Source organism: Dromaius novaehollandiae, chromosome 10 (assembly GCF_036370855.1).
Source record: "Dromaius novaehollandiae isolate bDroNov1 chromosome 10, bDroNov1.hap1, whole genome shotgun sequence".
In the NCBI taxonomy this organism is placed as follows: Eukaryota; Metazoa; Chordata; class Aves; order Casuariiformes; family Dromaiidae; genus Dromaius; species Dromaius novaehollandiae.
Window position 1 is genome coordinate 18,924,201 of NC_088107.1, and position 17,427 is coordinate 18,941,627.

Sequence of the window (17,427 nt, forward strand, 5' to 3'; positions counted from 1 at the left end):
CTGAGGAAAAAGAAGACAACTACTAGGAAAACATGGGTAAGATTTTAGTTGTCATATTGCTTTGTGGGCCTGAAACTTCTTTCCAGTATCAAATGTTAAATAACAACAGAATAGAAAAGCGTTCTAAAAGAAAGCAGTAATATTAAGCAAGTTATTTAAGGAGTTACCAAGAAAAGGATTCTGAGGAAACAGGCACAACTGAAAAGCAATCTATCATTATTTCACATAATAGATTTTTTAAATGAGCAAACCAGTAATGGTAAACAGTTATGGAAATATTTGAGTGCATTAAGGATGACACTGAACAGTATGAAATTTGCTATCCTATTCAGACAAGCCTGTTAATATTCAGAAGATGAATTAATTTTTCAAAATAATCTAGTAGACAGTCACAATCTATTCAATAATTTAGAACAGAGTCATTACTTATCTACATATTGACCTTCTGTAAACTTTCTTTTTTGAGTAGTACCTCTTAAAAACATATTATAGGAACATATTATAGGAACCAGTAAAATCTCTTGATAATTGTTTGTTTTTACGTATGTGCTGTTATTTTTTTCCTCATTTAGAAAGGATAAAACTGACTCAAATACATGGGTTGGTGTAGCTTGCTGCTAATGAAATATTTCTTAAGCACAGCTTTATACAGAAGCAGTTCTCAGAGTATCAGAGGCTACTGCTAGTCTAATGCTCTAAGAATTCTTTAATGTTTCTTTATTTCATGAAGTTTAATCCTGTCAGTTTTCTCCATCTCAGTAACAAATACGATCAAGTATGATGTCTGATTTGTTTTCACATGATCTGGTCTGTTTCAACATGACCTGAAATCACAGGTTTCTTTGGCAATGAGAACATATATGTAATCACAACTGTTAACCAAAATAGGAAACTGTATACCAGTGTACACAACTGGAGACATGGTTTTCAGAGTCTGCTTACCTTAAAGACAGAAGTTACATGGAGTTTTAACTTCTCATTAAGCTTGCCAATATTTCCCTTTTATGAATGAATGCAAAATTCAGTGACATTCACTGTATGCTCAGTATACTGCAAGAAATACGAAGTACAGGTCTGGATTCATGGAACAGCTAACATGGCAAAGACCATGACTTTCTTGGAACCAGCTAATGGGACTTATTTTGAAACTATTTTTTAATCTTCCATTCAGCAGAAAACCTAAACACACGGGCAACTTTAAGCATGTGCTCAGTTCCACAAATTTCAGTGGGACATTAGCAAATGCTTACGTGCTTTTCCCGAAGTTAGCACACACCTGCATGAGTGTGTGTATCTTGTTTCACAGACTACTTTGTACTTTGCTTTAAGGCTAACTAGGATTAACTGTACGCAAGTCAAATGGTGTCACGCATGTGAAGAAATGGTAGAAAAGAATCAGACTCAATTTTGTGGGGGCCAGAAAAGTTCACTACTGCATAGCGAACACGATGGAACAGACGTCACTCATGCTGTGTTCCTTCAGGTGCCAGACAGTAAGAAGTCTTGAAGGCAGTACTTCACCTATTTGCAGAGAATGAACTCTTTTTCAAAAATGTACGTAGAGAGTAAACGACCATTACTTACAAATGTAACAACACTAAAAATCTATTCTTATTACATTATGCTGGTTGATGGTGCAGAGGTGTAAAAAATGCAAATACTGTATTTAAGAAAACCTGGTAATCTCATACATCTACTTTAACAGCATTTCTGGTATTTGCTTTACAGAAATGTTTCTATGAGGAAAGTTATTTTTGAAAATATTGCATATACTTATGCAACTATATGGATAACAAAACTCATACAAATCTTTGCTAGCAGTAGCACTCATACTGGAGGTATTTTGTAGCCACCTTGCAACCTCTTGGTGGGTACACTAGTCGCTCTAGGAGAAGACTCAGGAATAGGTGGAGCCAACAGTCTTCAAGGAAAGCTTAGAGGTAATTATCTTTGCAATAACTATCACCCAGTAATGTTGGGAAATGAATAAATAAAAATGATTAAATCCAGGCGATGACTAAGAGAATTCATTGATGCAATACATTTGTTTTGACGAACAGCTCATTCAGCTCTATACTGATCCTAAATTTCCTAGCTGGTGATCAAATTTTGCAAATCCCCCCCAAAATTTTAGCTGATTTTAATATTTTTCTCCATTTTAACAGCAGTGAAAATGCTACTGAAATTCAGGTGCCCAAAACTGTATTACGTGGCGGTTTTCATCAGACATGAAGTCTTGCAAGCCATAATATAGTTTTCATAAAACCTGTTTAAAAATTCAGAACAAAGAAGAATGGCTCAAATCTACCTTTTTATTGAAAAGTAGAAATAACTGATACGAACTCACAGTTAGGAAGAACTACAGACCTCATGAATTCAGACCTTCACTCCCATTTTCCTGAAGTCATTGCATTTCAGACTAAAGTGAGTACAAACAATAATAATAATGTAGTATGCTCCTATGTTAAGAATGTGCAGTATGCAAAATCACTATCCTTCTAAAAAAGGGAGGGGGGCTATGAAAAATTTAGTTTTTACCGAGGAAAAAATATTCTCATAATAGCTATAGAATTTCAAATGTCTACAAGGCAGACACTACCCCCACTGCAACACCACATCTCCAGTATTATACCTTCCCCTATCATTCTACTACCTGAGTGATGTCAGTGTAAATTCAGGCACCATTAGTAAATTTTTGACCAAACATATACACAGCACTGACAAAGGAGTAAATAAATCTTCAGCTTACCAGTATATGTAAAAAAGACACTAACAAAATGGAAAACAACAAATTTTTATGATAAATTAATCCTATTATCTCCTCATCGCCCCAGAAGAGTGAAAAGCTGGACACTCTTCACTCATCAATACTTTTTTCTTCTTTTAAGGATTCCTTCTACTGCAATTCAACACTGTTTACTTTGTAAGTAAGAAAATGATGAAACTAAGTAGTCACAGAAGAATCCTCAATGCCTGTGTCCCTTACTTTCTCTCTCCCGACGCTTTAACTCTTCTTTGTAGCAGTATGAACAGTAATTTTCAGTCTCAGGACGACCATAAAAGGAACAGTTCTCCTTCTTACAGCGATTCTGCTGGATGGAATATATTGGGCAAACTGTGCTTCTGCCTTGATTTTTATCATTGTTCAACCAGGTTTGAGGAGCATCGTCATCAACATACTCTAAGCTGTCTCTGATATCGCCAGTGTTGAACCCATTTGTATATGTCTGAGACTTGTGTTCAGTAGGCATAGCATAGCTCAGTGATTCCACCGTGTTCACTGTACGGATACCAGATATCCGGGCTGGGCTATAGCTCTGTGAAGACAGTGATCTGTTTTGTTGGGGATAGGTGGCACAGGTTTTTAAGGTGCCAACCACTGGCTTATAGGTATCATCTTGGAAGCTCGATGGCTTGGAGTTGACATCATGCAAATGGATGACACTTTGCCTTTGAACAGGTGGTGTATGGCTATAGTGGGCAGATACCGGAATGGGTCCACTTTTCTTAGCACCATTACTAGGTGAAGAAAATGACCCTGGAGTGGAACTAGTGCGATCTTTAAATTTTAAAACCAGTTGAGTTGTATGGCTTTGAGGCAAGACTGGTGATGCCCTATCCTGAGGAGATGTTTCTAACTTTTCTTTTGAATACGCTTCTTGCTCCAATTTCCTACTAGATGACCCATTCAGTGCAGCTTTTTTCTCAGCATCCTTTCTCTTTTGTTCCTGCTCTGCATTGAAACGCTCTTGTGCGCTGGTCAGGTAATAGCCTATCATCTCCTCGTGGAACTGATGCCTATGGCTGGTCAAAAGAAGGCCAGCAAAAATAAATTTGCGTTCACCTTGCATGGCAGCTCTCAAAATATTGAGGCTGAGTTTCACATCAGTGCTGTACTTCCATGGGTCAGGCTGCTTGTCGGAGAAGGATTTAGTGTTCGTCTTTTCAATGGGTGAGTTGCCAGCTTTCTCAGTAGGAGATGGAGTGGTCTTTTCAGATGGAGGGCTGCTTGCAGACTGTCCAGTCTCCTCTTTGCTCCCTTTTCGAGACTTAGACTTCTTCTCTTTGCCTTTCTCTACAGCATCACCATTTTTCCCATTCCCTGAATTGGCTCTGCTCATTTTGCCATGCACCAGGCCTCCAAGACCACCCATATTCTTTTTCAGCTTAATTCCCAGGGTTTTACTGAGGCTTCCAATTTTATTGGCAACTGAATCCGTCCGGTTTTTGTCTTTATCTTTCCTCTGTTTGTCCTTTTCTTTTTCTTTACCGTTTTTGCCATTATTGCCATTGGAATTACTACAGATGGATTCTCGGTCTGAGTCCATTGAGTCAGCCAGAGACTGAACATCTTCCCCCGTTGAAGCTGTAGGGGATTCTGGTTGAGCCAAAGGGGCCTGTTATGGAAAATTAGTTATAATTAGATACAGCAAAGGCAGTTTGACACTAGGACTTGCTGCAAGTAAACAAATCTAATGTAGATTTTGATACTGCTTTTTATGTGCACTTTTTAATTTTTACACTGACATTTTAGACTGGTTTCTTCACAAAATAAAGCTTATTTGGCTGGGGTGAGTATGTGTCTTTCTTCTTCCTACAGTTGCTTTTGGCTCATCTCAAGCCCACTTTCAGAGCAGAGGTCATTCCGACACTGAAGATCAGTGTCTGAAAAACAGAGCGCCCCATGTGTGTGCTCCTGTGGAGGGGGAGGCTACAGCATGACCTCCATGGTCATGATGACCAGCCAACTGGCCGTTCACTTGGAACCAGCCACAAAACAAGCTGCCTCTCAGCCAAGGAGTGGACAGAGAGCATGTAAAGAAATTCCTGTTATTGTGATGGAAGGGAAATGATGTTCTACTGGAAGGTGCTAGGAGGATGCAGAGCACAAATCTGTACATAGTAAAATTTCAAAAGTTACGATGTTCACAAAACAGCTTATTTAAATTAATCTCTTTATTGTCTGTGGTCTCCAGCGCATAAAAATCAAAGTTACAACACATCAGAGCTAAACATCTTGGCTGAAATATTGAATATTTATCCTAGAGTGCACTGAGGAATACAATGATGTATACTTACTGTCGTCAGAAATAAAGGGTAGATAAAACTGACATCAAAATTCTGAGTTCCAACATATATTTTAGGTAAGGTCATAGAGCATCTTCCTTGAAAATGTAAGCAAAAGGATCCTAGGATACTATAAAATATGGCTGTGTTCACTGGGTCTTGCAAAACAGACTTCACACCAAAGCTGTTTCTCAGTGGCAGTTTTGCATGACTGCGTCAGTTTACAGCCAGTTCTAATCTGAAGTGCACTACTGATGCTTAGCAAAACTCTGCAATTTCTCTCAGACATTGCCGGTTTACCAAATCTGCGAAATTTCACAGATAAGGTTGAATGCAAGGTTTTCTGTAACCGCAGTAGTGGAATTAGGATCCTGCAAGGCCACGGAAAATTTAAACTTGGTAGCCTGACCTAAAAGAAGTAGAAAAGACATTCCTTTCACAGAGAAGGTGGTATTTGATCTTTGATTTTGATAAAATACCTGCAAGTTCATTGCAACCATGATGATATTGGAAATATAGGTGCAAATGTAGAAGAATTTCTATTTCATCAGTCCATAGGGCACCCTGAAAGTTTTGTGAAATATATATATATGAAGATGATACCTTTAACAGCTATCAATTATATATATTTTGCCTAAACAAAGAAGTTGTGAGTGTATAAGAATAACAATCTCTGAGAAAAGTTTTGCTTTGTAAAAACGGTATTTGATTTTTGACCTTAAAAAAAAATTGTTAGTTGTTTTCTGCTTTTTAAAATCTTGAGAATTCTGTATGTGACTGGTCAGTTTAGAACCTGGCAGAAGGAGTAAGCAAGTAAACTGTAACTAATCCCAATCAAATCTAGTGGTTAATATTACATTATACTACATTAATCCTTCTTTCTCAAGAGGCAGCAATATTGGCATCTTTAATTATTCGGATGGATAGTGATACTGAGACAATAAAAAGCACCAGAGAGGGCCACGACAAAAAAGTTAAGTGACTGAGAGAATCCTAATGCATCTTGTCAACGATTGGAAACACTTAACTATTCTGGATGCTGCAAATCAAACTAAACTGTAAAAGACCTCTGCAGCAGAATCAGAACTAAACCAAACCTGGAAACTAATTATTTGTTATTGCTTTTTGTTTTTTAAAGCAATGCATAAAGCACAGTCCAGGACTTTACTTCTTTCTAATAAAGGAGGCCAATCTGGTGCAATAATGAAAAGCTTGAGTGTACCCACATGCTGCAATGGCTAACAAATATATTCAGGCACCACGGGTGGCTTCAGGCACCACAAAGCCACAATCTGCTAAAGATAAACATGAAACGTTTAACTAACCGTAATGATTCAGAGTCAGAGAACTCTGCAGATGTATATATTTCTGCCGCAGAAAAGTGTTTACATGTCTACCTCCCCTGGGTACTTAAATGGCCTCTGTCCCTGGTGTCCTGCACACCCCATCACCCTGTTGTGAGCAGCGCTGGTACCCATTTGGTAGAGGAGGGAAGGAGTGCTGAAATGACCCGAGTGTACTTGTGTGGGGAGTCTGAGCAGGGAAAGGCAGCTCAGGTCACACTAGTTTTCAGGCTCACAGCTTACAACTGCAGGATCATTCTGCCTCTCCTTCTGCTGTGGTAGCTACCACTTTAGGGTGAAACTGAAGAAAAATAGATTTTTTTCTTCCTCTTGCCACTTCTTAAACTCTTTTTCCCTTTGTGTTCCATTCCTCCTTTCAAATCCCATCCGTGTAGACTGCCTAAATCACCTTCATCTTCTCCTAGCAACCTTTTGCCTCCAGACTAACCCCTCAATCTCTTCAGTGTAATTTGCAGAGAAATTTCCAGCTGATGAGGTGCCAGCTGGGCATGGTTCTGAAATAGCTTTCCCAAAGAAGCAGGCTCCAGTTCAGTGGCAGTCTGTGGCGGCCTTTTGTCAGCTGCTCTCTGAACTGGGAGCTATCCAGGGGTCCAAATGTATTCTCATAAAAAAGAAAGGATTTGGAATTGGTGACCTAACCAATTTATTAGGAGAGTGAGCCAAAGTCCTGAGAAAACAATGGTGAGAAAAGGTCTATTTTAAGGTTTTTCTAAACCACAGGGAGTACTGAAATAAATAACAGAAAGATTAGACTAGAAAATACATTTCAGAATAGAGTATGAATTGCAAAAAATATACAAGCAATTGTGTTTTTAAAACTAATAACTAGAAAATTTATAAGCCTGACTACAATGGCAATGAGCCACGAATGACTTGTCTCTGTGGTGGTAGCACACTTGTGTGGCTGCAGGCAGCCAGCCAGACCGTGCAGCCTACCCTGCACAACACCCTGGCGCGGCTTGTGTCGCTCAGCTTGTTTAGACCGAGGGGGAAGTTTACCTTACCCGTGTTTCAGATGGTATGCGTATCCACGTTACATTCATATAGTTGTGCAGAAGGTTAAGCTTTGCCTCAAGAGACAGAATCAAACTGAGGACGAAAAAAGAAGGGAACAAACCAGTTAAAAACTCCCTGAAACAAAAAGCAATACTTCTTAACAGGGAAGGGCTATACCGCTGAGCGTAACAGCAGCCTGAGCTGCGACCTTGGGCTGGAGACCCACCCATCTCTTCATCTATATGACAAGGGAACATGAACAAAGCTCTCACTGTTAGCAGGTGACCCAAGACTTAGATCAGGTACGGCTCAAGACATTTTACTGCTTAATACTAAAGTTACAGAAAGGTCTTACTTGGCCAGTCTGGTGTTATCATTGTCATCTTTTCCCCACTCCCAGTCTTTCCCAGGATCGACTGCAAAGTGCAAAGGCAGCAGCTTGTGTTCAGAGTCAGTCAAGGGGATCACCGCTGAAGTAGAGAAGAAACAAGGAGACAAAAAAAACAAAAAACAAAAAACAAGAAAAAGGTTTAGCTGTGAAAAACAGTTAAAAAATAGCTGGCTAAAGAAAAAGGCTGGAAGCCAAGTGTGCTGCAGAAGTGTCTTACCCTTTAACCAGAGCACCACAAATGATTTATACCAGGCTCCACTTCCCTGTTTTGAAGTGTGAGAGAAGAGGAGGAGAGGGAGAGGGGAATGCACTGATGGCTTCTGGAGTGAGACAGTCACAGTGGAGGAGGGGACACCTCTGGGAGGACACTGCCATTTTGTAATGCACAAAAGAAATTTCCAGGAGACAGAATATTAGAATAGCAGAAAGCAATAAAATGTTGAAATATTCCTTCCCGTCTTTGACACAGATGCGCACACTTTTTTTTCCTCCTCCTTTGCCTTTTTGGGTTAGTATTACTCCTCTTCATTTTCCGCAGTCAAATAAATAAAAATATATTGATAACAGTATTAAGAAATGAAGCAAAAAGCAGTTACGAGGATTTTGGACTCAAACTGCATAACATAACTGAGAAGCCAAGATCAACACATATATGGGTTAAGAGGTCGGTTTAAGGACTGTCTCAAGTCCGAAGGAAAGACCATTACTGCTGTCACATCCCAGCATTACTGCGTAGCTGCTTCTTGCTCCCGTCCTCTCCCCTCTCTGCTGGGGCTCTGCCTTCTCACGCATATCTTAATGACTCTGCTTTATACTCAGCACGCACAGACTACACTGTGACACATGTTACAAAATAAGTGGCTACCATTCATCACCATCAATAAACTAAGAGAAAAGCACTGTAAGCTTTAATTAAAGCCAGCAATTTGCTTCCATTTCATTAGAAAACAAAGTGAAAGCTGTTGAGTGACTGGGTGGGATTCTCAGAATTATGCAGGTCATTGCTGTCCCTCTGACAACCAATCAAGAAATTAAATTTTCTATATCAGAAGCCTTAACGACTTCGCCTAGGTATTCATTCCAACAAAGCCAAGGGGCAAAGAAACCTGGAGAAACCACCCAACATCATGGCAGAGAATTATTGAAAGTTTATTGCATTTATTGGTTATATATTGTTTAAAGTATTTTCTGCAGTTCAGAAAACAGATGTTGTTAACAAAAACATACAGTGGAAAATGTCAGCACAAAGGTACAGCATTTATAGTTAAATATTGTGTCTCACTGAGCAGAATATAGGAAATAAAATCTGCATTTTTAATATGGTGAAGTCAGTATTTGGTTCAGACAGCTTGACAACAACTGCCAAAACCCCCCCCCCTGTTTTTCATTTTCTGCTCTGCAGATTGGAAATAAGTCAAAACTCTACAAATTTCACGGAAACGTTGCCCCCTACTGCTTACGATGTGTAATTCCTGAAGTATTTTCTCCATGTTAACTGCAAATGAAGTACAGAACAGGTGGAGATTAACCAGCTTTAGCTCAGATACTGCTTTAAGATGGAAACATGGAAATTAATATTGTAAGAGAATTTAGCTCCTTAAAGAAACTCAGTGGGAATAATCAGCATAGAGCTGCCCAACTCTACAATTCAAAATACACTGTAAAACAAGTTGCCGAAGCGCAAGAACTTAAGAAAGGTACAGCAGAGCTGGCAACTGAATACACGTATCGCACTCATTGGTGTAATCCGAGGGGTCACCTTGCTGAATTCAATGAAATTATATCAACAAGGGGCTGTGATGGAATAACTGAGAACACAACTCCCTGATCCCATTTCCAAAGGAAAACTTACATCCACATTCTGTCAATTAACTTAATTAAGCAGATAGTAGGTACTGACTGGTTTTACAAAGGGCTTCACAATGCAACACATCAGCCGTTTAAAGAAAGCAAGCACCTTAGAAAAGAACTGCATTAAACGTTTACAACAGAGCAGTCCCACTTCTGGTAGCACGCCGCCTTCCCTTACAGCTGCAGACTGGCAGAGAACCGGGGACACGATCCCTGAAGCAGGCGACAGTGGAAAGCCTGGACCTAGGAACTACCACAGAGGTGTATCTCATTCTTTGGGATACAAAACTCAGAATATAAATTTGCATTTCTTTGGTTTTTAAGAATGACTTGAGACTAACTAGTTTTCATTTAATTCAATAAACAATCACTTTCCATAAACAATTTTAAAGCAACCCTTAAAAGCTGGCTGCTTCTATTGATACTGAAAATACATCTATTAAAATGTTTACTAATACCTGTTTTATTAAAATCTTAATCTCTAAGTACGAAACAAAGCTTAGAGGTGACTGCCTACATAGCATCACTCTGTCGCCTTACTTAGCACATTAGGACTGTACTGTCTCCGTCTTTGCACAGAAATGTCTGTTAACTTTTTTTTTTAGGCTCTGAGTTGAATGTAAACCCTCTGCTCACTGCTATGGATAGCTGGAGGTTGGTATGAAGCACTATCATCTTCCAGGTCAAACAGGTAGCTGCTAAACACATTGAGTTTTAAAATTTTACCTTTGCTGCAAGAGATTCCTCCTCTCTCAGGGAATTCCATTCAATAATAGTGTTTTTTTTTTTTTTTTTTTAAAGGATTCCCCTAAGTGCCAACAGGCAAAGCATTTTGATGTTCAGGACTGCAAGCAAGACCCATCACACTCATTTTTAAAGCAAATCTGACAGATTATAAAATCTTCCTGTGCCCAGCTAAATCAAAGATTTTGCAACTTTGCTGCATTACTGTAGTTAAACTTGATTTTGGATGCTCTCTAGCTGAAACCACACTGTTTGAAACACAGTCTTTAAGTGCTAACACTAACAGCGGGCATACATCAAAAGTAACTGCAGCTATTTCGTCCATGTCAGTTTTAACACACACGGTGAGGACCTTTGCTCCATTCCTCCGTTTGGTATTTTGCCTTCCGTGCTGCGAAGTCACAGCTTTTCCTAGTATTCATCCTCATGCCACAAGCATGCTTATTAATCTTCTATAAAGCACAGCGGTTTAGCTATTTCTGCAGACACTAATCAAATAAAATGCTGACCCAGCTGCTGACATACTGCTATTAAAAACCACTGTCACACACCTCTCACTTGTTACTGCAGCCTGCCGACAGGGAGCCATTTCACTGCCGACTGCCTGACAAGCATGGGAGCGTGGCAAGTTCTAACTTCCATGAAGCAGTCTCAGGGATGGTTAACAACTACTCTTTGTTTTCCTTAGCACATGAACAAGTTAAAAAATACCTGCATAAATAGCCTGTATGAAGACAAAAGTATTGGTGGGTTTCTAATCCGATGCTGTAGATCTCAAAACAAGAGAGCATTCAGTGATGCTCTAAGCGTCACTAAAGCCAGCTATGCACTAGGCAAAGCAAGTAACCAGAACACATGTTAAAATGTGTTTTAAATCCTCTTCAGATAACAGGATGTTACTTGAGACCCGGCAAGGTTATCAGCACGTTTTCTCTCTTTATATACATTTATAATAATGCTCAAAATGATCTGCTGCATGACTTCATGCCAAGGTGGAACTCCAGAGGTTCACATCGGCACTTACCTGACCGCACATATTTTACAAACAGAGGACATACCTGTCTCCTGCACAAGACAGCTTCTCAACAGCATAAACACGTACGTCTGCGTGTGGAGCAGTTCTGACAGCTTCAGATGCTGCTCCTGACATCTGGCAACATGAAGGCTCTCTCATAAATAGTATGACTAAGTAATGAATAACCTGGTTGTCAGAGATGCTCTTTTAAGAAGTGGTAGCTCCAAGCTCTCAGCTTCATTCTGACAATTCAAAATCTGGCCACATGCAATTTGTGGCACCTATGCCATTGCTTTATGACCCCTGGAAATTTGTGGCTCTCCCTTCCTCCATGACCAGCTGCCAACACAGGGAGCAAGATAAAACAAACAAACAAACAAACAAACAAGGCATTCTTGAAGCATCCCTGTACCAACCTATTTCCCGTCACAGCATGTGGAGGACAACAGTAATGCTGCACTAGCTATTAGACTGCTGCGGTCTCTAACAGCAATTGGCTTGGCAGCTGACAGCTACAGCATTCCCTACATCCCAGATTTAGGACAAGTGCTCTTTGCTGCTCCACAGAATTGGAACCTGTGTATTCAAGTCCCCTTTGGAATTGCAGTAACACCTAAAATCAGATCATACAAAATAAACACTATTTTGATCCAAATGCCCTTGCAATTAACCTGGCTGAACTCATATATAAAGAAAGCCAATTTTTAATGTTATTGATGACTTGCTGGATCTTCGGTGGCTTACTCTCTCCTAGTACTTTTCCTGGGTGACTACAAACCTAGGAACAGCCCACAGAAAGACTGTGTCTAGCCACCAGAAGAATATCTAACATTACTGCTAGCACACATAGGAGAAATCAATTATGTGACCTTGTTACCAAAATCAAAATTTCCTGTCAGCATGTAAATAACAGGAACATATGGGTTGTAACATTAGGCATATTTCAGTAGGTGGCACCCACGAGTATCACTGAATGCTGTAACACATACTGAGAGACAGGATGAGTAGCTGAGTGGCATTTGCTATCTTTTGGCAATCATGTCACTCAGGAGATGCCACAGTAGCAAAGTATTTGGTGAGGGGCAGAGTTACCCTGCGTGCAACAGTTATTACAATATCCCAATGAGATAGTTAAGTACTATGTATTCGCAGTCCAATTATCTAGGCATATCAGTTCTTGTAAGACCTGTGATAATCAAGTATCGCACAAAGACAGAAAGACCAGCTTGAAAAAAATGATATCACTGTCACTCTATTGATATTATCGTGCTCCCAGTGGTTAGCAGGGAAGAAATAGACTCTGCCTACTCCAGAAATTGTTTTGCTTCACCACCAACAGAATTTGGAACTACAAAAGATGAAAACTGAATGACATGGAGGCATGTTCTGCAGCCAGCCCTGGATGCAAGATACCTGCTAGGATCATCAGCTGTGACAAAGTACCACTTAAAGGGCTATCTGAAACTCCTGTCTTCATTCATATATTATTTCATGAAAATGGTATGAATTTGCTTTGCAGACCTTCATTTCTTATAGGGTGTTTCACGTCGTACCTCAGTGTACTGTTTAGGAAATGGTTTCTATGTGAGAAGTGTTTTCCATAGATTTTTGAGGCCTGGAAAACATCTGCAATGTTCCATTATACTTAATGCAAAGACCAGACCGATTGCCAAGCACCTACCTGCAAATCCCTGAAATAGCCATGTTCCACCAAAGGCTGAATAGTTTGATGGGATTGATTTTTCCCATCAGCTGTCTGACATTCAGATCAATCTTTTTGCATTTCCATGTTATAATTCAGTCTCATCTTCACCAAGCTTGGCGATACCACATGCAAGCCCTTATAGAACATTGCCCATCTTGTACAAGCGCATCCAAAAAATCTCAGTTCCTTTCATGAAGGATGACTTACTAGAGGTCAAATTCTTGCACAAAGACATCTACAAAATTTCTGTTGTTCAAGAATTTCTTTCCTCTTTTTAATCATTTTAATGAACATCTTTCTCTCTAGTGACAACTTTGCATAACTGCAGCATGCTTACTGTCTTGAAAGCATGGGAAAAGCCTAATTTATCCAAAATCAAATGAAATATACATAGGTTTATGGAATTAAATAGAGAATGTTTAGCTGCCTCTAAACCACTCTCTATGGAGAGGGACTAAATGAAATTCACTTGGGAGCTCTCAACAACCAGTACACACTTCAGTGTTTACATCACAAGTATATGCAATCATTAGGGGTATAAACCACCTTTGTGATTTCATTAGGTGGAAAAATAGGGAGGACTTATACCTATTTGCAAAACTTTTCTTAATTTTTCTTAAAGCCTCACCACATCTTCGGTGAAACAGTTTTCCCCTCACTGCAGTAAGAGAAAAGACAGACTTACATTCATCAGAGTTCTACCTGTCTTGATATGTTTTCTGTTAGCTTTGAATTTCATGAGAGCAGAACTAGAAACTTAATTGGATATGACTTACTCACAGCAGGCTAGAATTAGAAGTTTGATCCGAGACACAAGAAATCCACATGTGTACGCTTTTTCTGTGCTGGAGGTTTTGGCACAAGAATTTGTTGAAGAGAGCTAGATGAGTTCATTTTATACCCACATTTACATAAATTTAAACAAGTTTTGCAGTATGATGCAGCTTTTAAAAATACAGTCAGCTCCCTGTGTATGAAAATCTTCAGCATACAGAACAGTAGTATTTAGAGAAATGGCAACAGTGAATAGTCATTTCCAATTATCAAAATAGAACTTTTTGATATGAAAGGACTGGAAAAATGGTTTATGGAAGTATGTGCTATCTAATGATAATTTGCATTATTGATCAAGAATCTTAAAGATCTCCCTTAAATTAATTATGCTTCAACACAAGTGAGGACATGGAAGTAAGCAATATTGTCCCAACTGTGCAGCCTGATAAACTGTGAAGAAGAGTGGTTCTCTCGTTCATCTACAGAAGAAGAATAGCGTAGTAATGAAAACAGGAGCTTGGCTACCAACTGTCCACCTATTTTTGAGTTTGTGCTCCTTCAAAGATATATGTAAATCCATACAGCTGGCTTTCAACCAATCACACACTGTGGGACTATCGACCTTGCACTTCACAACATTAGTAGCATAAACTATTGCACATAGGGACAGCATTCTTCAACTTACTTATCAATGAGCTGGACGAAGGGACAGAGTGCCCCTCAGCAAGTTTGCTGAGGATACAAACCTGGGAGGAGTGGCCGATACCCCAGAGGGCTGTGCTGCCATTCAGAGGGACCTCGACAGGCTGGAGAGATGGGCACAGAGGAACCTCGTGAAGTTCAAGAAAGGCAAGTGCAGGGTCCTGCACCTAGGGAGGAATAACCCCCTGCACCAGTATAGGCTGGGGCTGACCTGCTGGGAAGCAGCTCTGCGGAGAAGGACCTGGGGGTCCTGGTGGACTGCAGGCTGACCATGAGCCGGCAACGTGCCCTTGTGGCCAAGAAGGCCAGTGGTGTCCTGGGCTGCATTAGGGAGAGCGTTGCCAGCAGGTCGAGGGAGGTGATCCTCCTCCTCTACTCAGCCCTGGTGAGGACACATCTGGAGTACTGTATTGGGGAGCCCAGAACTGGACACAAGAGAGACATGGAGCTACTGGAGTGAGTCCAGCAGAGGGCTATGAAGATGATTAGGGAACTGGAGCATCTCTCTCATGAGAAAAGGTTGAGGGAACTGGGCCTGTTTTGTCTGGAGAGGAGAAGGCTGATGGGGGATCTTATCAGTGTGTATAAGTATCCGAAGGGAGGGTGTAAAGAGGACAGGGCCAGACTCTTTTCAGTAGTGCCCAGCAACAAGACAAGAGGCAACGGGCACAAACTGAAACACAGGCAGTTCCATCTGAACATGCGGAAAAGCTTCTTTACTGTGAGGGTGACAGAGCACTGGAACAGGTTGCCCAGAGAGGCTGTGGAGTCTCCTTCTCTGGAGATACTCAAAACCTGCCTGGATGCAATCCTGTGCAACGTGCTCTAGGTGACCCTGCTTGAGCAGGGGGGTTGGACTAGATGATCTCCAGAGGTCCCTTCAACCTCAACCGTTCTGTGGTTCTGTGACAGCATCATAATGGCAAAATCTCATGGCAGGCTGGGTGGCGAATCTTTAAAGTATAATACTTAGGAACAACTAAATAATCTGTTTTGAAATTGCCTAAATCTATAAGTAGTTCCTCTGATTTTGGATTTACTAGGCTTTTTCCATGATTTTTTTTTTAATTGCATATGTTAATGATGTGTGTGTGGGGGGTTGGGTTAGTGTTTTTTGGTGTTTTTTTTAATTTTTGGTTTAAATTGAAAAGGTCAAAGACACATCTAAACTCTGCCAGTGTTTGACACTGCTTTATACGTGTGTGAGGTACCTGGAAAGCCAGGAACAAAGAGAGAAGGAATGAAACGAGATGGGCCATAGCAGGTTTCCCTTTAATCTAATACATATTCAGAGGAACTAACACACAGCTGATTACACTAATCAATGAGATGCAGCTGTCTACTGGACTGCTTATTTTGGAGAATTAGCTAAAACTGAAAGTAGTGGCAAATATATATAGAATCAATGCAGCAGAACTAAATTAGACAGAAGAGAAATTTAAGAAAGGATTCACTTTTCTAGCAAAGCAGCAGTGGTAACAACCTGACAGTTTAATCTAGAATATTTTTAAGAGCAGTATGACTGAAGTTTAACTTCTACATTAAAGCTTTTATTTGTTTGACACTTTTGTATGTATGATTATCTATATGTTTATATATAAACTATACATGCATAAAAATACATAGGTGTATGTATGTATATATGTTCTTGCCAGGACAAGGCCCAAATAATGGTTTAGAAGTGTGATTTGGTGTGGCTATCTGGTTTGCTGAATTATTATTGACAAACAAATATAACTATAATGCTTTCAAAAAAATGAAACCCAAATAACCAAGTAATTATAGCAGTAAGTAATATTAACAAATCATAAATCATTAATATAAACTGTCCACCCCTCATTTACTTAACAGTTACTAGACACTATGAAGTAATGAACCACTAATTTTTCTAAAGAGATCTGAGAACTTTGTGGGGAATAAGCAACACACAGGTATAGTAACCATTTGCTTCATATTTTCTTGTTGCATTATTTAGATCAATTGGTGCTTTGAGATATGAGATAATGGGTACCTGAAATACAGACAGTACTGTTATCAATTTATTGGAAATTGGTCTTTATAAGAAAAGTTACTTTACCTTTGAACTGCCAAATTCATGAAAGAAGCATTAGGAGTAATCATCTAAACTCTTCTAAGTAAAATTTGTGTGGCATATTTCACATTAACACTCAGGAAGTGAGGAAAAACTTGTTTAGTTGTCCTCTAGGTCTATCTCATGACTCAAAGAAAAACATCTTCAAAAAAATACAAATTTATTTGGTGAAAGAAGGGATTGTGATTGGAATTTTGTCACTGCCGTGCAACAACATATCAGAGCTTTCACACATTCAAATAATAGTAAAAGTAAAAAAAAAGGTTTGACTACTTGCCACGTTTGTGGTTTGGAAATTATACTGGGTTATTTTTGTCTCTCATTCCATCATACAAGACATTATCAAAAGAGAAAAGCACGGGAGAAGACAGTCCTCTGTATTTACAATCACACCCATAAAGGAAGCTAAAAAAGTCAGTTGCCGGAGCCTGAAAATCCAGAAGTTGTTCCAAAACCTCTCCAAATGAAGAAAGTGAATAACATAATCCGTCTGTAAGGTAAGAGGCATTTCACCCACTTGCCAAAGGCTGTCATTGCTCTAAACTGCACATTTTCTGGACACTGACTTTCGGTAGACTCTCTGATAAACAACTAAGGTTTAACATTGTTAATGTTTTGCATCCTAATGTTATTATTAAAAATTCAATATTTATTTATAGTATACAAACTCAGAATTATTATGTCTCTCAAGTCATGTCTAGTTTAAAGAAATCTTCCTGCTGATAA

The 17,427-nt window shown here is 39.5% G+C and overlaps 1 protein-coding gene across 8 annotated transcripts in view; it reads right to left on the reverse strand.

The window, feature by feature from the left end:
• Positions 1-2,298: 2,298 nt before the first annotated feature.
• OTUD7A (OTU deubiquitinase 7A) overlaps positions 2,299-17,427 on the reverse strand; it is a 221,468-nt gene continuing 206,339 nt past the window's right edge. For all 8 annotated transcript variants that reach the window (XM_026113458.2, XM_026113457.2, XM_026113462.2 and 5 more), the window contains 3 exons: positions 7,783-7,897; positions 7,436-7,520; positions 2,299-4,397 (listed from right to left, as the gene is read on the reverse strand). In XM_026113458.2, coding sequence (XP_025969243.2) covers positions 2,967-4,397; positions 7,436-7,520; positions 7,783-7,897 — 1,631 coding nt within the window. In that variant the 3' untranslated portion in view covers positions 2,299-2,966. The remainder of the gene's footprint in view (positions 4,398-7,435; positions 7,521-7,782; positions 7,898-17,427) is intronic.